The 22,832-nt window shown below is 46.7% G+C and overlaps 1 protein-coding gene across 1 annotated transcript; it reads right to left on the bottom strand.

Annotated features, from left to right (window-relative positions):
* Positions 1-302: 302 nt before the first annotated feature.
* Positions 303-2,924, bottom strand: LOC308574058 (uncharacterized protein). The gene is made up of 2 exons (XM_081171512.1): positions 2,812-2,924; positions 303-947 (listed from the first exon to the last, which is right to left on the bottom strand). Exons 1-2 carry the CDS (start codon positions 2,815-2,817, stop codon positions 348-350), a joined length of 606 nt encoding a protein of 201 aa, XP_081027638.1. The 5' UTR covers positions 2,818-2,924; the 3' UTR covers positions 303-347.
* Positions 2,925-22,832: the final 19,908 nt, after the last annotated feature.

Here is a 22,832-nt window from a genome sequence, read left to right as displayed (position 1 = left end):
AAAGCTAAGGTGAAAGTTCCTAGATTATTGGCGTAGGAACTCAAGAGTGGCTTGTGAAAGCCATGCGGTTGAGCTGGAGCAACCAACTCAAACTTCTTCACATACTGAGTTGCTCAGCTAGCCTAGAGGAGAACAAAGGCTTGATAACCTAGTTCCTCCCAAGGTGAGTGTCAGGAGAGCTTACTCTGTAATATTAACCCCTTCGTGCATTTATTAGAATTAAGTATGTTGGTTATATGAAGCTGCTTATCCCCCAGGACTTTCAGCTAGAAAACCGTAGAAGAAAAAAGAAAACCCACTGGTCTTTTGGCATCACAGATTATATTGTGAATTCAGAGAGAAGCCCCTTAGAGCTGAGTTTCCCTTTCCCTAGGAGAAGTCTGGATCATGCCAGACTCCCCTTCCTTCTCCTCCCCATCCTCGCTGTCCAGAAGATTGCCAAGTCCCACTGCCTCAAGGTCCTCAGGCTTGTCCATCTCCTCCTTCGCAGCTTTGGGTACCATTAGGTCCTCGCGGCTGTGGACTGCCAACCCAGCCAATTCTCCGCACAACTGCCGGAAGATGGGCAGCCGGTCCCGGGAGATGAGCGGGCGCCCCCAGCCGCCGCTCAGCTTCTCCTGGCTCTTGGAGAGAGTGACAAAGATGGGGAGTCTCTCCAGGTCAGGGGACCAGTAAGAACTGGCTAGGCTGTGGTCAGGAATGATGAATGGGTAATAGTAGCCCTTAGTTGACTCCAGGTAGCCCACTTGAGACTCCAAGGCTGGTGAAGTGTGTGCTGCAGCTGCAGCAGCAGCTGGGACAATGTTCTGACTCCCATCCAAAAAGACGTACTTGATGACTCGGCTGGTGTGAAAGAGTGTGTACTCAGACTGGTACCCAGATGGGCAGTAGAAGACATCCTGCCGCTGTCTCTGGGGGGCAGGCATTGGCATGGCAGCTGTTTTCCCCTGCAAAGAGACCACACAATTTAGGGAGACCATGACTCTGCCTTCACTGTTGGAGATAGCATGCCTCTGAATACTAGTTTCTGGGCATCACAAGCGGGGAGAGTGGTTTGGTGCTCATATCCTGCTTGCATCTAGTTGGCCCCTATGAGGATAGGATGTTGGACTAGATGGGTCATTGGCCTAATCCAGCACACTCTCCTTATGTTCTTCTGATGCTGGACTAGATGGGCCATTGGTCTGGTCCAGCAGGGTTCATTTTTCATTTTTTATGTTCTTTAGGATTGAGGGGATGACCTTATTACAGCTAAACTACTTGCATTGTATGCAGGGAGCAAAATGAAATATCCTCTCCCCTTACTGCTTTTTCATTCTGTTGTCCTCAGCCTTATTTTCTCCCCAGCGATGTCTTGACATAGGGGAAGGACCACAGCTCAAAGCATCAGCCTTGCATGCAGATGGTAAGAGATGTTTGGCAGCAGAGCGGACTACCTGGGAAGCAGGTGGGCTCTCCTTCACTGGAGGTATTTAAGCAGAGGTTGGATGGCCACCTGTTAGGGATACTTTAGCTGTGATTCCTGCATTGCAGGGGGTTGGACTAGATGACTATTGGGGAACCCCCTTCCAACTCTACCGGTTTTTTTTTTTTTTTTGATTCTATGAAATTGTCTGTAACTACCCAAAAAAGATACCTTCAAGTATGCATACTCAGTATGCTACAGACATAAGAAATTGAATGTTCTATGCTAGGAATTATTAGGAAAATGATTGAAAATAAAATTGCAAGCATCAGCGTCATTATATAAATCTAAGGCACAGCCATGCTGGGGACACAGTGTCCTGTTCTGGTCACCCAGTCTCTCAAGCTGGATGTCAAAGAGCTGGGAAAGATATTGAAAAGGGCAGCCACAATTATTCAAGTGCCTGCAGAACCTTCCTTGTGAAGTGTGTGAGGATTTTTTAGTAGGTCCAATCCAAAAATTTCTCCCCTTTTAAGCATTTCCCTTTTCCACCACCCCCCACCACAAACTGTTAAGAGAAGTTCAATATGGCCCTGGAGAATATTTGGCAAAATATACCTGCTGCTTGCCCACTCACAAATAACATGAAGAAATTTTAGGGAAGTCATTGTCACTCTCCCTTTCCCCCCACTCACCCATAGCTTTTGGTTTAGGGGATAAGAAGGGTGTGCATAAACATGAAAGAGGTTTTATGAAATTTTAAGCACTGATAGATTTCCCTCATAAAAAGAGTCTGCTGGATATCTCATCCAGCATCCTGTTCTCACAGGGTCCAACCAGATGCCTGGGAAACCAGCAAGCAGGATTCCAGCCCAAGAGCCCTCTCCCTTCCTGTGGTTTCCAGCAACTGGTATTCAGAAGCATCACTGCCTCCAGCTGTGGACTGTTTTCCATATGAAGCCAAAACACCTTCCAGCAACCTGGCTGTCCTCCAGATGTGGTTAAACTGTGACTTTCCATCATCCCTGAGCATAGGCCATGCTGGCTGGGGCTGATTGGAGTCCAAAAATAGCTGGAAGGCACCGTGTTGACTACTCCTGGCCAGTGTGGCATAGTGGTTAAGAGCGCCAAGCTAGGACCTGGGAGACGAGGGTTCAAATCCCCACTTGGCCATGAAGCTCATTGGATGACTTTGGACCAATCACACACTACCTAACCTACCTCACAGGGTTGTTGTGAGGATAAAATGAGGAGGAGGAGAACCATTGATGGTAAGAATAAGAATAGTTGGAGCTTCTTGGGGGGTGACTGAGGGTGATGGCTAGAGACATGATAGAGACCAAAGGAAATTAGGTTTGGAATCCTTGAACTGGAAGCAGCTAAGTGGATCTGCCTTGGGACCTTACCAACATCTCAGACTGCTTTCTATTCAGTCCTGCACAGGATATCCCCCTTTCAAGGTGGCTGTGCAGTTCTCACTGGGCTGGGGTTTCTTTGGCAGGAGTTACCCGAGACTTCACTATTGTGAAGTCGCCCTGGCTGGGGGTGGCCTACCAATCACAGAGGCCCAAACCGAGAGCAAGAAAATGGGAAGGAGAGGAAGCAGAAATAGGAGGCGGGTCATGCCAATGCTTTTGTAGGCGTGGCTTAGAACATGAAGGCTCCCTACCTTGTCTCTCTCCAGTGGTAGCTCTCAGCATTGGTCACCATTTGTCATTCTGGATGGGGATGATGGGAGACTAAACGCATCTCAGGAGGCAACTGGGGATGTTCCCCACCCTAAAACAAACTCGTACTTCTTCCTGCAGCACATAAGCTATGGAACTCATTCCACAGAAGGCGGTGAAGGCCACCAACCAAGATGGCTTAAGAAGATCCAACAAATTCATGGAGGAGAAGACTATCAGTAGCTCCACTACAAACCATGATGACTCTGCTCTGCCTCCACAGCTGGGAGGCAGCGGTGCTTCTGAATACCAGTTGCTGGAAATGGCAAGCGGGGAGAAGGCTCTTGGGCTCAGGTCCTGCTTGTGGGTTTTGGGGCATCTGGCTGTCCACTGTGAGAACAGGATGCTGGACTAGATGGGCCATTGGCCTGATCCAGCAAGCTCTTCCCCCTCTGCTCCTCTTCTCTGGCTGCCTCCAATGACAGGTGAGGGAGAGGAGGCCTGATGGAGCTGGCCTGTCACAAGCTTTCATTACATTTGTGGGTAAAAAATAGTCCCTCAAGGAACAAAGGAAGCTGCTGCCCCCTTCCATGAGGATCAATTTATTAAGCTACAACATTAAGAAATCTTGAACTGCATGGGGGGCGTGTTCAGCTTCCTGTGTTCCTTGGGAGACTATTTTATGTCTGGAGCATGTGCAGAGGTCTCTGACAAATGCAAATTGCTTCCCCCACCTTTTGCAATAATTTGCAATAATTCCTCCATTTTATAGGGTGAGAGTGGAAACCATGGAAAACCATGGTTTGAATCCCCACTCAGCCATGAAGCTCACTGGGTGATCTTGGGGACCAGATGCTACCTCTCCGCCATGTATGCCCCTTTGAGCTCCTTTGAGAAAAAGATGGCATATAAATGTGGCAAATAAATACAATACTGATGGGCTGTCATGTGGAAGATGGAGGAAGCTTGTTTTCTGTTGGAGATTCCAACGAAAGCATAGGAAGACCTTTTTGGTGGTAACAGCCGTTCAACAGTGCAATGGGCTACCTCAGAAGGTGGTAGATTCTCCTCCGCTAGTGGATCTTAAGAAAAGGTTGGATGGTCATCTGGCATGGGATTCTTTAGCTGCAATTCCTGCATTGCAGGGGGTTGGACTAGAGGACCCTTGAGGTCCCTTCCAACTATGTAACTCTGTTATTCTGTGATCCTATGAATCCCCTGAATGAGGCTCTGCTCTGTTTGGAATGGTTTTGGCACAGGATCGTGCAGCAGGGAGCTGAAGCTTTGCAGATAGCTACACATTTCTTGCAACCAGGGCTGCCCGCCAGCACTTTGTTCCTCGCTGTCTGCCTATCATTCAGGCAAGACACATTGCTACATGCATCCAGTTCTTTGTGGCTGCAGCCTCCAAGGATGGCTACAAATAGAGCTCTTTATTCAAAGTTTTGTATTCTACAATCCAGGTTTCTGTCTCGCAGAACACCCTCCTTTCTCATCCCCGTGTATTCTGCGGAAGCCAGAGGGTCGTCTCAGTGGACACATTTTCTAAAGCTGTTTACCGGTTCATGATGGGTTTCCCTCTGCAATGGTCAAACCAAGGGGTGTGCTGAGTGAATTTAGGGTAACCCTCACAGTTCACGTGGGGGAACAATAAGGCCAGGCCTCAGCGCATGAAGTGAGAACATACTTCCAGATTTCTCCAAGGACTGTTCAATGCAGAATGATCATCAGGAAAGGAACCAAAGAAGAAACTGCTGGAATCATAATGTCATGCCTAGGGTGCAGCCTGTCATGGACCAGAAGTCAGCTTCACCTGTGGAACAGAAGCCTGAAGAGGGAGATTGGCAGAGATGACTGGCAGAATCCGTGACCAGGGAGAAGAGTCGGTGGAGGAAGACTGGAAGAAATTTAAAGATTACCTGCAGAAGCACTGTAAAATTAAGGAATGTTGAAATGATGTTTGATTGAAAAGAAGTGGTATTGGTAAAGAGATGCTTAAGAAAATGTAAATAGGGAATGATAATTGGAAATGGATATTTATAATAATAGGTTAATATATGGAGTAAGGATAAATGCTAGAGGGTAAGGATTTGCTGAATTTAATATTTGAATTGGAATACAAAATGGGAGGTGTGAGGAGGTCAGGAAACTAGTGAAGAAAATATAAGATTTGAAAATATTAATCTTTTTTGTTTTTAGCTCTGAACTTTGGTACTTTTCTTTGTCTTTACTCTTTGTCTTTACTTTTCTTTCTTTTTCTTTCTTTTTGCTATCAACTGTTTTTCTACTGTGTATTTTTTTTATTTTGTTTTGCTTTTGTATTTTAAATGTTGGAATTGGTTTTTATTGTTTGTGAAACATTAATAAATATCATTTATATATATAAAAAAACAGAAGCCTGAAGAGGGAGAAGGGGAAACGACTCCACCTGCAGCTGATCAGCCTTCAAGGAAACAGAGGAGAAGGCACTGATGAGAACTAGCTGGCACTGGTGATAACCAGCTGGCTTCAGTCTTCTTAAACAGAGCTCTCAGCAGCAGTCAGATCCTGGAAACAATGCCTGTGGTTCCTAGCCCTACCTTGTTGCTTCCTGCTCCTCATCTGGATCCTTGGCTCTGTGATCATCTAGACTCCCTGACCTTTGCAATGGACCCTTGGCGCCATGATCATCTGGATTCCCTGAGCTCTGGACTGTCTGACTTTGTGTGTGTCTTCTTCTCTCTGCCTCTGCCTGCTCAGCAGTGGGATTCGGACAGGGCCACGACACAGCCACACTTGGAATACTGTGTACTGTTTCCGTCGCCTCACATCAAAAAGGATATTGCAGAGTTTGGAAAGGTTCAGAAAATGGCAACTAAAGGATCAAAGGGAGGGAATAGCTCCCCTGTGGTGAAAGGGTGCAGAGTTTGGGTTGCAGACTTTGGTTTAGAGAAAAGGAGAATAAGAGGCAGCACAATGGAAATTTAGGAAATGATATGTGGCATGGAGAAACTTTTCTCCCTGTCTTATCACACTGGAATTTGTGGACATCGAACAAAGCTGAATGTCTGAAGATTCGGGACAGAAGAAAAAGAAAGGAGTTCTTCATGCAGCAATGAAAATATGGAACTCACTCCCACAAGAGGCAGTGAGGGCCACCAACCTAGATGTCTTGAAAAAATAATTTAGGGTTGCCATATATCCAGAATTTCCCCAACAAATACAGAATACTGCAGTCATAAGCGGTGTCCAGGTGAAAATTGCTAAAATGTCCATGTCGGCAGTGTCGTTTTTGGCAATTTTCAAAACCTTTTCTGTCCGGATTTTCAGTTTGAAATATGGCAACCCTAAGATAATCAAATTCATGGAGGAGAGGGCTAAACTAAGCTGTGCAACATGATACCTTAACATATGGATGCTAGAAGTAAGATAGAAATGAAAATAAGTAACGTAACTAGATTAAAAATGGTAGCAGTGGCAGGACAGGATAGGTTTAATCGGGAGAGAATACCTTTTGTATTCTTGCAGCCAGAGGGAGAAATCTGGCCACAATTTCTGTTAATAATCTGTTCGAATCTGCCAAAAGGTAGGCCTGATAGCATTCAGAAGTCCCACCTGGAAATTTTGAGAGTAGCTGCCAATCTGATTCGGTTGCCTTTATAGAAATTACAGAGAAGAAGCACGTGAGCCAATGACAAGGAGCCAATGGCAAGGAGTACTGGCCATCCGGTATAGTGGACCGCAAGCAATTTATCCTAGCTTTAGTGAAAAACAAGTGGTACTTGAGAATAGTTCAATTCTCCAGCTACCTTGCATGGCTTGCCACTGGGTGGGGGGCTAGGGGGGCAATGAAGCAATGTGAGAATAGGCCTTTTCAGAGCCCCTGCCTCTGGAAATGTCTTCCTGTGGAGGCTCACCTGTCCTCTCTGCCTGCCCCTCCCCCCCCTCTCTCTCCCCCCCCCACAGGTTCTCTCTCTGTCTCCCCTATCTCTCTTCTCTTTCCCTTTCTGACACCCCTTTCCCCCCTTCTTTCCTGCCCAGATGCAATCAGGCCAAGGGCACTATGCAGCCCTTGATCACCCCTGACTGAGAGGGTGGCAAAAGGAAATAAGAGGTGAGGTGGGGTTAAACAAAGAAGGGTTGGCTGGCTCCACTTGCTCTGGGTTTTGAGTCCCGATGGCCTCATAGCTTCTTGGCAAGCGCCTCAGCCCTGCTCCCCTCCTTTCCTGCCCTCTCCTGCGTCCCAGCAGAAGGACGCCGTGTGTTCCCTGCGCCTTTATGTTATATTAATGTCCTAGGCTGAGTCTGGAGCCTTGAGTTCATTAAGCAAAGTAAAAGGCAGGAAGCAACAGCCAGAAAAATCACAACCTCAACAGAGGAGCCTGTGGCTTATCTGAGGTCTGGTTAGCAGGGGATGCGCTGCAGCCTTTCATCTTGAAAGGCAACAGAGGGGAAGCGAGAACGAGATCCGTGTCCTCGATGGGGCTGCAGCAAATACCAGCTAACTTTGACATTCATCTCGGTATTAGTGCATTAGATGCAGATGGAAAATATGCTTCCCCTGTTGAATATTTGTGCCGCGCGTGTTTTTAAAATGCTGCTCAATGCCATTTTGTTCCATTCCTCCCACCCACCCTCCTCCTGCAGCTTCCTGGTGGTGTCTCCATCCTTCTTTGGCCTTCACACACACACCCCGACTCATATGCCCACACAGCTGGGCCATCTGATTGGCTACAGCAGCCCATGTGAGTTTGTTTCCAAGCCAAAAAAAATATACTGTTGTGCGCAGGGCCGTATTTAGGTTTGACGAGGCCCTAAGCTACTGACGGTAATGGGGCCCTTTAGATGTCCAGCTGTCCTTTGTCAACAAGAAATTGCCACTGTTTTTTGTGTTGAATATATGCTATATGGCAATTTATGGGCCTAATAGCTATCTAAAGCCATTTGCACATGCAGAATGTAGGCACCCTATATATAGAAATGAGCAAACCAGTGATATTTTAGGGAGAAAGCTAGCAGGTGGGGCCCATGATTTACATCATAGGAGCCTACACAACACAAAAGACTGTTGCTGTATGTAGGTTTTATTTTATTTTATTATCTTATATTTTGGAAATGTACATCCAGTTGTTTATTTCCTTTAAAAAAAATTTGGGGGCCCCCCAAGAGAATGGGGCCCTAAGCTATAGCTTGTTTAGCTTATAGGTAAATCTGGCACTGGTTGTGCGACCCCCAATCTCTGAGTGGTGAGAGAGTATATACGTCTATACCCGCCAACATTCCTCAGATGAAAATAGGGACATCTCTCTCTCTCTCTCTCTCTCTCTCTCTCTCTCTCTCACACACACACACACACACACACAGACTGACCCTTCTCAACCCCCATTCCTCATCAGAATAAGGATGAGTGCCCCCACTGCTACACCAACAGGACACAGCTCGCACACCCTCCACCATCGTGAAAAAGCCCCTGCCCTCTGCATGCCCCTCAGAGCCAGCACAGGTGGGCTTCAGCAGTGGCAGACTCTTCTCCTCCTTGCCCACTCTTCAGTAGCCGCTATGAGCTGCTGGAGGGTAGAGGCTGGGAGTGGTGGCCATGGAGAGGCAACAAGGTGCTCCTTTGCTGCTGCTGCTGCCACTTGGGACAGTGGAAGAAGCACTGGTGGGGTTAACAGGGGCATTCCATGATCAAATCAGAAGCTGGCGTGGCTTTCATAATTTTGGGACTGTCCCTGGAAAATCAGGACACTTGGAGGGTATGCATGTCCCACATTCACACCATACAGTTAAACTGCTAGGATACCACTTGAAGCAGCCATGCTTTACCCCAAGGAATCCTTATACCTTTACCTTGTTAAGGGTGCTGAGAGTTATTAGGAGACCACCCCCCCCATTCCGCTGCCAGTGCTACAATTCCCAGAGTGGCTTAGCAACCAATCCCTCTTCACAGAGAACTCTGGGAATTGTAGCTCCTGGAGGAGAACGGGGGTCTCCTAACCAGTGGCGTAGCGTGGGTTGTCAGCACCCGGGGCAAGGCAAGTAATTTGCGCTCCCTAACCCGTGGATTTGCGCCCCCTAACCCTAACCCCCAGATGTTGCGCCCGGTGCGGCCGGCCCCCCCTGCACCCCCCACGCTACGCCACTGCTCCTAACACTGTTCTCACTGTGAGGACAGGATCAGGACTAGATGGATCATTGGCCCAAGACAGCAGGCTTTTCTTATGCCATTATGTCCTTACTGCCTAGCGGTGCTCTCCTATTTTGTTTTATATTATGTTTATGAATATGGATATTTTAAAATGTTTTTCGTTATGCGAATCATTTGACATAGCTTTATCGTGCTTGCAGTGAATGTCAACTGCTTTGAGATATATTGAGTTGTAAAGCAAGGTAAACATTGAATAGATAAAAAATAATAATGTGCTGCTGGCATGCAATGTAACGTACAAAAGCTGAGAGCCATATGCACCAGTGCCCACACTTCCTAGCTAGCCCTGCCCATGTTTGGCCATGTCCACCATGCCAAGCAGCTCCCCTGACTTATATGGTCAACTCCTGTTGGGAGGGGGAGAGAGAGAGAAGGAGGGCTGCTTGATTGACATTCAGTCCCACACTTCTTTACAGAGACTGCCAGCGAGGGACATCAATGCAAAATACAAAAGCATTCATCTGAGCGACGGACACCTGTCCACGAGGAACTGGCTTGAGACCTGGGATGGGCCATAAGGCAGCTGTTGTGGAGTAGTGATTTCACATCATGGTCAGCGCAGAGCTGGATTCAAACCTGTGACCTCAAGGTGGAGGGCGACATTGCCTTGCCATCAATCTGCCAAGCCAGCTGTCGGCATCCACCCTTATCAGTCATTTGGAATGAGGGGAGGCCGAGATGGCTTTTGGGGAGTACACACACACACACACAGAGAGAGAGAGAGAGAGAGAGAGAGAGAGAGAGAGAGAGAGAAGGGCTTAGCCTATTAGACAAGGGCTAGCTAGTGAATATCAAAAAGAGTTTCTGCTCCAGTTGGCCAAAAGGGAGTGGGGAGGAGAGAGCATCAGGTTTTACTCTAATTAAACTAGATGCTGTTTCTAAGTGCTCATCATCTCGGTCTACAGGGAAGGCCCATTATGAGAGCCTAAAGGTGGTGGTACATTAGCCCAGCTGCTTGTATAGGAAATCAGATTAGGAGGATAATATTACCGATACTATGTCATCTAGTTAGAAGTGGTTTGCTTCTCTTAAATGGAGCTGGAATGCATTCCAAGACAACGTACCAGGGATGGAGAGGGACTTGTTAGGAGAAGGGGCTGAAGTTCAGTGGCAGAGCATCTGTTTTCCCTGCAGAAGGTCCCAGGTTCAATCCTGGAGGCCATCTGCAAGTGGGGTTGGGAATGTCCCCTGCTGGAAAACTCAGAGGACACTGGGTCAGTCAATGGGATATAATACAAACTGGACAGATTAATGATATAACTCAGTAAAAGGCAATTTCATTGTTTTCCTGGAGGGAATATTTTTACCCACAAAGATAACGATTAGCAAGTTTGTTTGCTTGCTTGCTTGCTTGCTTGCTTGCTTGCGTTAGAAAAAAAAATACCCCAGTGGCCGTCCAAATGCTTTTAAACTCCCATCAACCACATTCAGCACAGTCAGGGATAAGAAAATAAGAAGTGCCTGCTGGATTAGGTCAATGTCTCAACTGGTCCCGCATTCCATTCTCACAGTGGCAAATAATATGCCTGTGGGTTGTGTCCATATATCATTATGAAATTGTATTGTATCCTTCCTCTCAAAGGAGTCCAGGTTAGAAATATGTGGTGGTTGATGATCCAAGCCTCTCTGTCCTCTAAGAACCCTAGTCTCCTTCTTTGAGAGAGGAAGATCTGAGTATTGCACCATTACATCGCTGAATGGAGGGAAGGGTGTGGAATTAAGAAAGACAAATGGAATCTCTCAAGGGGGTGACCTGCATAGTCTTTGCAACACCACAGACAGCTCCAAATCACATCAAATCTTCCCCACGCACACCTGCCCACAAGCAGCCACACAAAAAAGTCAACCCCCCCTTCAGTAAACGAGTCAGGCAGACAGTTGTGTTCGCTCGAGAGCAATGCCCCCCAACAGAGAGGCTTCAAACGGGTATCTGTTATGAGCCCTCCTGGACTGCAAGTGAGCTGAGAAATAAAAGATGAGACGACTTCTGTGGGATGTGTTGGGAAGAAAGCCTGAACCTTGTAGCTCATCAAACATAGAAGATTGTTACCACCAGGAGGTCTGAGTCATATGCCTTAAGTGCTAGCAAGGAGCTGTCTGTGTAACCTACACTTAGCCTTATTGAGTTTGCCATCTTTGTTGTAAAGTAATTACATTCGCTTAGCTAAATCGCAGAGTGTAGACCAGAGTGGAGCGTCATATGACACTGTCCATGGTACCTTGATAGGCCTCAAGGGCAATTAATAGACTACCGAAGACTATATCAAACTGGTGTCCTCTACGCATTTTGAACTACAGCTCCCATTATTGGCCATGTCCATTGGCTATGCTAGCTGAGGCTGATGGGACTTGTAGCACCAGGTCAGTGAAAGCTGAACTATAAGATATTGTTACCACCACCACCAATGATTCAGGAGGCTAGAGCTGAGATGAGAGAGTTGGGTATGTTTAGCCTGGAGAAGAGAAGACTGAGAGGTGATATGACAGCCATCTTCAAATATATGGAAGATGGAACGAACTTGTTTTCTGCTGCTCCATGGTAGGACCTGAACCAATGGATTCAAATAACAAGAAATGAGATTCTGATTGAACATTGAGAACAACTTACTGGCAGTGGCAGCCATTCAACAGTGGAACAGAGAGCACTGGAAGGTGGTGGGCTCTCCTTCCTTGGAGGTTTTTAAGCAGAGGTTGGGTGGCCATCTGCCAGTGATTCTTGAGCTGTCATTCCTGCATGGCAGGGGGTTGGACTAGATGACTCCTGGGGACTTTCCAATGGTACAATAAAAAATTAATACAAAAAGATATGGAATTCTCCCTTGAGATGTTGTGATGGCCACCAACCTAGATGGCTTTAAATGGAAAGTAGATAGAAGTTTATAAAATGAAATATATATTTGTAAAATGATGTCTGGCATAGAAAAAGTGGATAGAGAAAAGTTTTTCCCCCTCTCTCAAAACACTAGAACTAGCGGACATCCAATGAAGCTGAACGTTGGAAGATTCAGAGCAGATCAAAGATTCAGGAGGCAGTGATGGCCACCGACTTGAATGGCTTTAGAAGAGGACGGGACAAATTCATGGAGGAGGAAAGGGCTATCAGTGGCTACTAACCATCATGGAGGCTATGGTCTGCCTCCACAGTTGGAGGTGGCAATGCTTCGGAATACCAGTTGCTAGAAACCACAAGAGGGGAGAGGGCTGTTGTGCTCAAATCCTGGCTGTGCGTGTCCCGCAGGTCAGCCATTGTAAGAACAAGATCCTGGATCAGATGGGCCTTTGGTCTGATCGGGCAACCAGGCCCTTTTTATCATTCTTATCTCCTTTAATCCAGGCCTCTTCCTTGTCTTTGATAAATTGCTACCTGCCCCACCATAACTCAGCCTGGGACAGATCCAGAGGCTTCCTTGAAATATGAGAAGAAGGGGGTGCGGCAACGTGCAGATCTCTCTTTTATTAATTGCTTGCTGTGGTTTACAACCTCCAAAAACACAGCAGGCCTCTGAGGGTGATGTATCGAGAAGCGTGTAATTCACAGGGGTAACGGCAGGCGGAATTCAATTCTGCCCACCAGTGCCGAGCAAAGCAAACAGCATCCACCAAAACAACCCAGCAGGATATAAGAGGATGGAATTGAATTACAGATGGAGGTCATGGAGAAGGACCTTGACAGAGACTGGGCGGGGGGGGGGGAGTTGGTTAGTGGGGGGAGATGATTAGCTTTAAGGGCAGTGATAAATGTTGGCACTTGAGGGGAGATTTATTATTAATGCTGTAACCTGCCATTGATTACTGGGTGTAAAAAAACGTTGAAGAACCATTGTCTGCAAAGCACTGTCTTGGAAGAGGCTTTTCCTCTTGTGCGTGGGAGACAGGAGAATGCCTCTTCTGAAACTTCTCATTTCATGGAGGAGGCTATCAATGGCTAATAGCCATAATGGCTATTTTCTGCCTCCACTGTCCACTAAGAGGTGACATGGTAGAAGTTTGTAAATTTTTGCATGGCACGGAGAAAGTGGATAGAGGAAATTTTTTCTCCCTTTCTCATAATATTAGAACTCATGGGCATCCAGAGAAGCTGAATGTTGGAAGATTCAGGTCAAATATATAAAAGGACTTACCGTATTTTTTGCTCTATAAGACTCACCTTTTCCCTCCTAAAAAGTAAGGGGAAATGTGTGTGCACCCTATGGAGCGAATGGAGGCTGCTCAGCTATCCCAGAAGCCAGAACAGCAAGAGGGATTGCTGCTTTCACTGCGCAATTGTCAGGGCTGCCACTCAGTCCCAGCTCACATAGGACCACGTTAGCCAGCGTTCAGGTTAAAAGAGTCTTTATTGGATTACAGCTTCCATTTCCAAACTGCAATATGCAGCCCTACTTCTTCTAGGTCAGACCGGCGAAGACCCGTCTGAGTCTCCGCCTCTAGCACACTAGCTTAATACCCTAGCCTTGCTCCACCTCCTGCGCCTTTCCCTCCGTCTCTGGGTCCTTCTGCCCCCCGGGGTCTCCTTTTTCCTACTCTCTTCTGACGCGGACCCCCCTGACCCTTCCGCCTCCTTGCGGCGGGCTTTGGGACCTGGTTCACTCTCTGGGCTGCTTACTGCGCCAGCTTCCGCTACATTTGAACTTGGCGCGCGCGCCCAACTCTCAACCTTCCTCTTGATCGTTTCGTCGCTCCCCGAGGTGGGCGTGACTACTCCTGACTCATGCCCTCCCTCCTTCTGAAAGCCTCCGGAACCCGATATCTGGTCCCCTTTCTCCCCGCTGTTCCCGTCTGGGTACGTGGGTCCCGATCTCCAACTGCTGCTCTCTGATTCCTCTCTGGACCCTTCTTCCTGGGGTGTCCCCCTGCTTTCCCCCCTTGCTCTGACTGCTGGCGCTCCCTTCTGGGAATCCTCGGACTCACTGGATAAGCTCGGCGATCTCGGTTCGTCATCCCCACTCATCTTTCCTTCGTATTCCTCCCCCTCGCTCTCTGTCTCCTCCCTTCTCTGCGTCTCTGCTTCTGAACCCCTGACATCCATGATCCCTCTTGCTGGGTTCTGGCTTCTGGGATTCAGAATATTTTTTTTCTTGTTTTCCTCCTCCAAAAACTAGGTGTGTCTTGTGGTCTGGTGCGTCTTATAGAGCGAAAAATACGGTATTCATGCAGTGCATTGTTAAACTATGGAACTTCCTCCTACAGGAGTGTGCTGGGTCCGGGGGTAACCCATGAAATGCAGTCCAGGACCAGTCCAGAATCCGAAGGTTTCGCTAGGAGTCAGTCCGACAGGGTCAAGGCAGGACACGAGACAGGAAACCAGGCAAGGACAGGTACAGGATCTCAGACAGGAGCTGGTATACAGCAATGTTGCTCCCGCAACCTGGGGTGGGGTCCGACAGACTTTTATCTTTGTTGGGGTAATGACCGGTCCTGATCCCCCAGTGACTCACCTCCCTGTTTCGCCCGAAGGCGAGTACTCCTCCTGCAAGTACTCAGGTCTCTCCTTCTCTCAGACCTTAGTATCTGCAGCTCAGGAGACATCGGTGGGTTACTAGACCCAGGGGCCGCCTCAGCCTCCCCTGACCAAACCAGTAGTGGAGCAGCTGTAAGTGATGGCCCAGCTGAAGGCAACGAGGTAATCCCCGCATCTGGAGCCAGGGCAGGCTCAGGCCCCTGACTCGGCCCAGCTGGTGTTTGTTGCAGGGGAACCTGTGCAGACTGGGACTCTTCAGGATCAGGCCCCAGACTTGGTTCAGATGATGCCTGAGGCAAAGGATCTGGTGCAGACTGAGTCTCCTCTGGTTCCGAGTCCGAGCCTGAGTCCCAGGCCATCACAAGGATGCAGTGATGGCCACCAACTTGTACAGCTTTAGAAGAGGATTTGGCAAATTCAAGAAGGAGAGGGCCATCGATGGCTACTAGTCACGATAGCTATGCTCTGCCTCCTCACCTGGAGTCATTAATGCTTCTAAATGGCAGCTGATGGGAACCACAGGAGGGGAGAGGGTTCTTGCGTTTGGGTCCCTCTTGTGGGTTTCCCACTGGGGCACCTGGTTGGCCACTGTGAGAACAGGATACTGGCCTAGATGGGGCCATTGGCCTGATCCAGTAGGCTCTTCTTGTGTTCTTAAGGCTGGCTGAAAGCTGCATGTCAGGAGCAAAGCTAGAAAGGAAACTGCCTTAAGCCAAGTGTGACAAGCAGCATCTCACCAGTGTGTTTTCCCCAGCCCTGTGTGGAAGTGCTGGGGATCAAACCTGGGATGTTCTGCATAAAAAGCAGCTGCTCTACCATTGAGCCACAGCTTTCCAGTGTTGTTGCTGTAGTATTTATCTTGTTTCCTTCACTCCTTCCCTTATAAATAACAATAAACTCAGCATAAAGCAAAAATGGAAATCAGTATCAGCAATAGAATGCGACAAAGCAGGCAGCAGTATTCAGACTACAGCAATATTAAGACAGATCTCTGCCCCGAGGTGTTTACAATATTCATTTCTCGGGGGGGGGGGCAGATGGTGTGGGTCCCAAACGGCACAGATAGGAAGGAATGGGTTTTCATTGGGGATGCATCAGCTCTTTAAAACTTTCATTTCTGTGCCACGTTTTATGAAAATGCGTACTTCAACAGCTAACATAATACAATCAGATACCCAAGTGCAATAACATTTGCATGCTAATATTTACAAGGTATCAGTTTGGAGAGAGGACCGCAAATCTGTCAACACTCCTGTCATATTATTTGTCATTCCAAACACATACAGTATTCACAAAGGGTTAAAACATTGCAGGTTGTCTTCTCTGCCTTCACAGAGGTGGACACAATTAGCAAGTTTTGATATTGCTGCTAAGTTCTCTCAAGAGCAGTTCTGCATGCAAGATGGAGATCTCTTCACTCCAGTAACGTGAAATGTTTATTTTGACAGAATTTAACAAATACCATATACAAGATAAGATTCCAGAACTCCCCCCTCTCTGGATCCCTTTAAGATGATGTAACTGTCCTAAGAACATAAGAAGAGCTTTGCTGGATCAGGCCAGTGGCTCATTTAGTCCAGCATCCTGTTCTCACAGGGGCCAACCAGATGTCCCAATGGGAAACCCGCAAGCTTGACCTGGCCACAAGAGCCCTCTCCCCTCCTGTGGTTTCCAGCAACTTGTATTCAGAAGCATTAATGACTTCAACTGTGGAGGCAGAGCACAGCCATAATTGCTGGTAGCCACCCATAGTCTTATCATAGAATCATAAAACTGTAGGGTTGGGATCCCAAGGGACATCTGGTCCAAGCCCCTGCGATGCAGAAATGTCAGCTAAAGCATCCATGACAGATGGCCACCCAACCTCTGCTTAAAAACCTCCTCCATGAATTTGTCCAACCCTCTTTTAAAGCCAGCTTGGATGCATTCCCTAATTGCCTTTCATAAAAAAAATCTCAATACTATTCATTTTTTAAAAAGTAAAGCATTGTTTTAAGATGCATGCCATGCTGTCTTTAAAAATATTGCATATGGCACTTTTGGCAGCGTTCCCTAAAATCTCCATTGTTTCCATAGAAAAGAAAAGGGAGGAGGGAAGGTTCTTAGAGGGGATGTGGTGGGGAAGGAGGTTCCCTAGATTTTCCCATCTAGTCTTTACATAAAGGTCTGTCCCCTTCACTGCTGCTTTGTGGTTTGGATTCCCCATGATATTACAGAGACTGGGGAGCTGTCCGCCAGGAAAAGGAGCTAGCCAGCATGAGATGTTGCTGAAGCAGCTGGGGAGCTGGCCAGCAGAAGACCATGTTGTCTTGAGCAACAACTAGGCAGGAAAGCACAGAATCATAGAGTTTTATAGCTGCCCCTCCTGGAGGCTCAACAAGGCCTTAATTCTACAGGACACATCAACTTGCTCCCTCCTTTCAAGTAGGCTTCAGAAAGCTCATGCTATCAATGTAAAAACACGAGGAGATAAGTCTGCTGGATCAATCCAATGGCCCATCTAGTCCAGTATCCTGTTCTCACCGTCTGCAACCAGTTGCCCATGGGAAACACACAAGAGGGAGCCAAGCACAATAGCCCTTGCCTCTTCTGTGGCTTCCAGCAACTAGTATTCAGAAACATTACTGCCTCCACGGCTAGTAACCATCAATAGCCTTGCCAGCCATGGATTTGTCTAATCTTCTTGAAGAGCCATCTAAGCTGGTGGCCATTTCTGCCTCCTGTGGGAGCGAGTTTCACAGTGTGTGCTGGACTTTCTGTTTTGGGACTCATCATAGTCTCCGCTCCTAGCTGCCACCAGATGAAACAAAAGACCAGACGTTTAACACCCTGAATCTGGAGGTGAGTGGATGGTCCCCAGGCACCAATTCCATCCCGTTAATGATGCAGAGATGATTGTTCTGCACTGCATTTTACTGCTCTTCACATCTAGTCTGAGGGACACTTGCTTACTATTTATTTCATTAAATCTATACACCGCTTGATTGTTTTTTTAAAAAATGCTGTTTACAAAAAGAAGAAAATAATAAAAATATTGATGAAATAATTAACCAACACAATTTTAAACATTAAAGAATTAAAACCAGAGATAAATTGAAAACAAATAAAAATGCGCAACAATACGATACAATAATCTTTATTGTCATTGTCCCATACAGAACAATGAAATTGAAAATCTACATCAGACATTCAGAAACCAATAGTGAAGGTACCTGCCTGATGTCAATACTAAAAGGTACCTGCCTGATGTCAATACTAAAATATCAGTTTCTTACAAGTGTGGCACCTGAGACAGTGCCAGTTCCACAGATGGAAGTGGGCATATATGGAGTATAGCAATCTGTCAGGTAAACTTGTCCCAAGCTGTTAAGGGCTTTATATATTGATAGTAACACCTTGAACTTCACCTGGTAGAAAGCCAGAAACCAGTGCAGATCTCGGAAGCAAAGGCTCAGAAAAAGCTCAATATGGAGGCCAAATGGCCGAAATATTGGGAAATTTTGGAACAAGAAGGAGATAAATTGAAACTACAGAGTTTTGAGAAATTAAAAGATAAAGTGAGAGATTGGCTTCATTATTATCAGATAATGGAGGCATACAATTTGGATAAGAAAGTTGGCTTCCAGGTGGAAAAATCTAAATTGGAAACAGAACTGTTAGAACCCAAAACCAAGATTTTGTCAAAAATGTATAACTTGCTGTTGAAATGGAACACTCAGGATGAGACGGTTAAATCTGTCATGATTAAATGGGCACAAGATGTTGGACACAATATTATGTTTGCTGACTGGGAACAGTTGTGGACCACCGGGATGAAATTTACAGCATGTAATGCCTTAAGAGAAAATATTATGAAAATGATATATAGGTGGTACATGACCCCAGTCAAGCTTGCAAAAATTTACCATTTGCCCGATAACAAATGTTGGAAATGTAAAGAAAATGAAGGTACATTTTCCCACCTGTGGTGGACGTGCCCTAAGATTAAGGCTTTCTGGGAAATGATTTATAATGAATTGAAAAAGGTATTTAAATATACCTTCTCGAAGAAACCAGAGGCTTTTCTCTTGGGCATGGTCGACCAGTTGGTGTTAAAAAAGGTGTTAACTTTCTTTATGTACGCTACAACAGCAGCAAGAATACTTATTGCAAAGTATTGGGAGATGCAAGACTTGCCCACTTTGGAAGAATGGCAGATGAAGCTGATTGACTGTATGGGACTGGCAGAAATGACTGGCAGAATCCGTGACCAGGGAGAAGAGTCGGCAGAAGAAGACTGGAAAAAATTTAAGGACTATTTACAAAAATACTGTAAAATTAAGGAATGTTGAATGATGTTGGATTGAAATTAAGTGGTTTCTAGCTGTAATGGTACAAAAGGAATATGATAAAATGGTTTTCTTTTTATAAGTAAGAATTTAAGGTTATAATAACCTAAGATGTTGGAGAGAAAATAAGGTGTTTTCTTGTTTTTCTTTTTTTAAAAAAGCTGTAATGCTTTGAGATATGGATTTGCTGCACAAATAATTTGAACTGGATATGCAAGAAGGGGAGGTATGAGGAGGTCAGGGAAATATGTTATGAGAAAATAAGTTGTGAAATTTATGTGTTTTTAACTTTTTTATGTTTGCTTTTTTCTTTTTGTTTGCAAAAAATCGGAAACCTTAATAAATATCTTTTTTTAAAAAAAAAAAGAAACCAGTGCAGATCTCTGAGCACAGGTGTTACATGCTGGAAAGGCCTGTCAGCAATTGTGCTGTTGCATTCTGCACTAACTGCAGCCTCTGGATGAAGTGCAAGGGAAGCCCCACATAGAGTGCATTGCAGTACTCCAGCCTTGAAATTATAAAACTGACCCCGGACAGGGAGAATCTGCTGTATTCTTCTACTTGTTAGCTTGCAACATGGATCAAAACACTGTGAAAGGAAGGAAGGAGGGAAGGAAGGAAGGAAGGAAGGAAGGAAGGAAGGAAGGAAGGAAGGAAGGAAGGCACTGTGGTTCTTTTTCCCCAGGCAGAACTCAAAGGTAGAAGACCTCATCCAGTCAAATTTGTTCATTTGTTATTAGGTTTCGATTCCACCTGCCTTTCAAGCAGCTCAAGGCAGTGTTTGCGATTCCCGCTGTGAGGTAGGTCAGGTTGAGAGACAGTAACTGGCCCATGGTCACCCAGTGAGATTTGGGGCTGAGTGGGGAGTTTGAGCCCCAAGAGACACAGCAACAGACCCACAGGTTGGAGGGATACTGGGTTTAGCCACTGCAGCAGTGGAGGGAGGGAGCCAGGTCCCTTGCAATTGCCACCCCACCCAGATTGTTGTCTCTGGTGGCACCCTGCATTCCAAAACACATCCCCCTGTGTGAGCAACAGAGCAACTTGTATCTCTCTAAGAAGCCAAATGAGCCGAACTGGCCTTGAAGGATGTGAACTCCAAGAGGCCCAAATAAAGATTAATGGAGTTTTGTGAGTGGCAACGATTATCTGGTAATTGCTTTAATAATCCACAATTATTTTCACTTAATATCCCATGATGAATGGAGTGGGCCGAGCATTTGGGATAGCATTTATTTGTTTGATCATTGGAAGGTTGAACTATGAGGATTCCAAGGCGATAAATCAACCATGAACAGCAGTTTTCCAGATGATTGAGAAGAGAGAGGAAAACGGGTATTCCAGAGGCACCTCACAGGCAGAGAAGGGGAGACTTTGGACCCACCAAAGCCCCTCTTTCACTAGCCATGTGCCCTGAAATGGGAAAAGAGGTGTGCCAGTCCTGAGGCCAAGGAAATGCAAAGAAGAAATTAAAGGGAAAAGGTTAACAGTTTTCAAAAAGAGCTAAAAGCCACACACACAGTTTTCATCCTACCAGCATGAGCCAACAAGGTTTTGGAACTGAGAGGTTCCTTGCTGTAGTTTCATAAGAAGAGGCTGCAAGGTTCAGAAAGCTCATGCTATCAGTTCAACAACTGGTTTTCGAAAGCATTTTCTGCCTCTGACTGTGTGTGCCTTGCTTTATTGAGATATACACTTCATTGTTTGGAACCGAACCCACAATATCTCTGAGGTGTGCCTCTACATGAAAGAAGGAATTTTTGTGTGACAACGTGCATTGCCTTACACATGCTTACACTGAATTGTATTTGTCATTCCCTGTCCTGTTTCTTCCCACGTTAAGCTTCATTGGGTGTCCATGATGCTTTAGTAGTGCTATGAGAGAAAGAGGAAAGCCTTTTCCCTTCAGTGTTTCCCAATCCTGGGTCTGCAGCTGTTTTGTTTTTTGTTTTGTTTTTTGGACTACAACTCCCATCATCCCTAGCTAGCAAGACCAGTGGTCAGGGATGATGGGAACTGTAGTCCCAAGTTTGGGATACACTGCTTCGGCTTGCAAAGGTTGCCTCTTCCTTGGCTTTCCCCCCTAAACTTCAAAGCCCCAGACACTGCCCCCTTTCATAGGGGAGTTGTGCCATCACCCCCTTGATCGTTCTGCTTGCCCTTGTCTGAACCTTTTTCCAGCTCTACAATATCCTTTGAGGTCAGGTGACCAGAGCTGCGCACAGTGATGGTCAGAGACGCCAGCACCTGGAGTCCAATATCTGGAGAGCAACAGGTCCCCGCCTCACCCTGCTCCAATCAAAAGTGGAATCAGCTGCCACCCACGTCTCCTTCTGACCTACTCGCCAACTTATATCAAGGGCTTTTTTCGCCTCGTCAGCTGCCTCCTTGCGCTCAGCAATTTCACTCTGATGACTTCCTCGCCAATTGACACCTCTTGGGCTGCTCTGAGTGTGAAAAAAGGAAGGAGGAAGCCCCCTCTGTCTCTTGCTTTCACCCCCTATCCATCACCCGCCCCCGCCCCCTTCCTGCATCCCTGAGGCTGCCTGACAGCCTCTCTATCCGTGTTCCAGGTCAGCGAGCACCGCTATGGACAGTTCCGCGATCAATAAGTGTAAATAGACTGGGGAATCGGCTTTCCGGTGTGAAATCTTTGCAGTACATGGGCAACATTATACAGTGCGTCAGCCACAGGGCAGAGCATCTGGCTCAACAGCTGCAGCATCTGAAAGCCCCAACGCCATTGGCAGGGCTCCGTCTGCAAAGTTCTTCAGGCACATTGCCCCCTGGGAAACTTGACAGTGACTAATGCATTATTAGACGTGCCAACCTTCGGCTGGGTGGCTGCGAGGGCAGAGTCGCCACGGATTTGGAGAGAGGGGCCCTCCGGGCCACCCACATCTGTGCATCTGAAGTTGAGCTCATTTGGGAAGGGGAAATAAAAACCCCCAAAACAAATCAGAAGCAGAAACACTCCTCGTTTTAATGCATCGGGGTTGCAAGGCCACCTTAATTAGTCTAGCTCTAGCAAATATCTGGGCACGTTTGAATTCTCTGCAGGAAAAAGGAAGCAGAAGAAAACTCTGAGAGGCAGTACCATCAGGTCCCTGGGATTTCACATGGGGTGAGATCTGTAGACGACTTGGGGACATCTGAAGCCCGCTTTGAGAAGAGTAGCATTCAAATCTCCTTCTGCCTCTTTTACTGCTGCTTCCAAAACTCGCCTCCTCCCCCACAAATGGAGAGGTTTTCAAACTGCCTGGTCTCTGTTCTGAACGGGAACCGATGGAGCAGCTTCAGGAGGTATTGAGGGCCATGTAAAAGGATGCCAAGGGCCACATGTTGCCCCCTTTGCCTGCAGTCACCCACCTGTACTTTAGAGGATATTTGACTTGGCTTGATTCCTGCTGATGCTGTTGGGGAAAGACGGCAGGAGATCAAGCTCATCCCGGCTTAGCTTCCAGCCTCAAAAGTCTTCGCAGTCAGAAGTGAGAATGCAGTTTCCTCTGCTACTTTATGAATTAAATGCTTGGAACGCAGGAAGCTGGGAAGCTGGAAAGCAGCTCCCAGTGCTTTTTCCTAGGTCTGATGAGATATTATTTAACTGGAGATGGCCCCTGGGGTGGGGGGTGGGATCTATGCCCAAAGCTTGCTCCCTGCCTTATGGACCCCACCCCCATCCCAAAATACCTCTACAGTGTGTGAATTAGACATAAGCTGCCTTCTACTAAGTCAGGTCATTGGTCTGTCTAGTTCAGTGGTGTCACACTGACTGTCAGATGCTCTC

The sequence above is a fragment of the Podarcis bocagei genome, assembly GCF_964188305.1.
Source record: "Podarcis bocagei genome assembly, chromosome: 15".
Lineage (NCBI taxonomy): Eukaryota > Metazoa > Chordata > Lepidosauria > Squamata > Lacertidae > Podarcis > Podarcis bocagei.
Note: the sequence above shows the minus strand (reverse complement) of the source record. Positions and strands in the feature narration are given on the sequence as shown.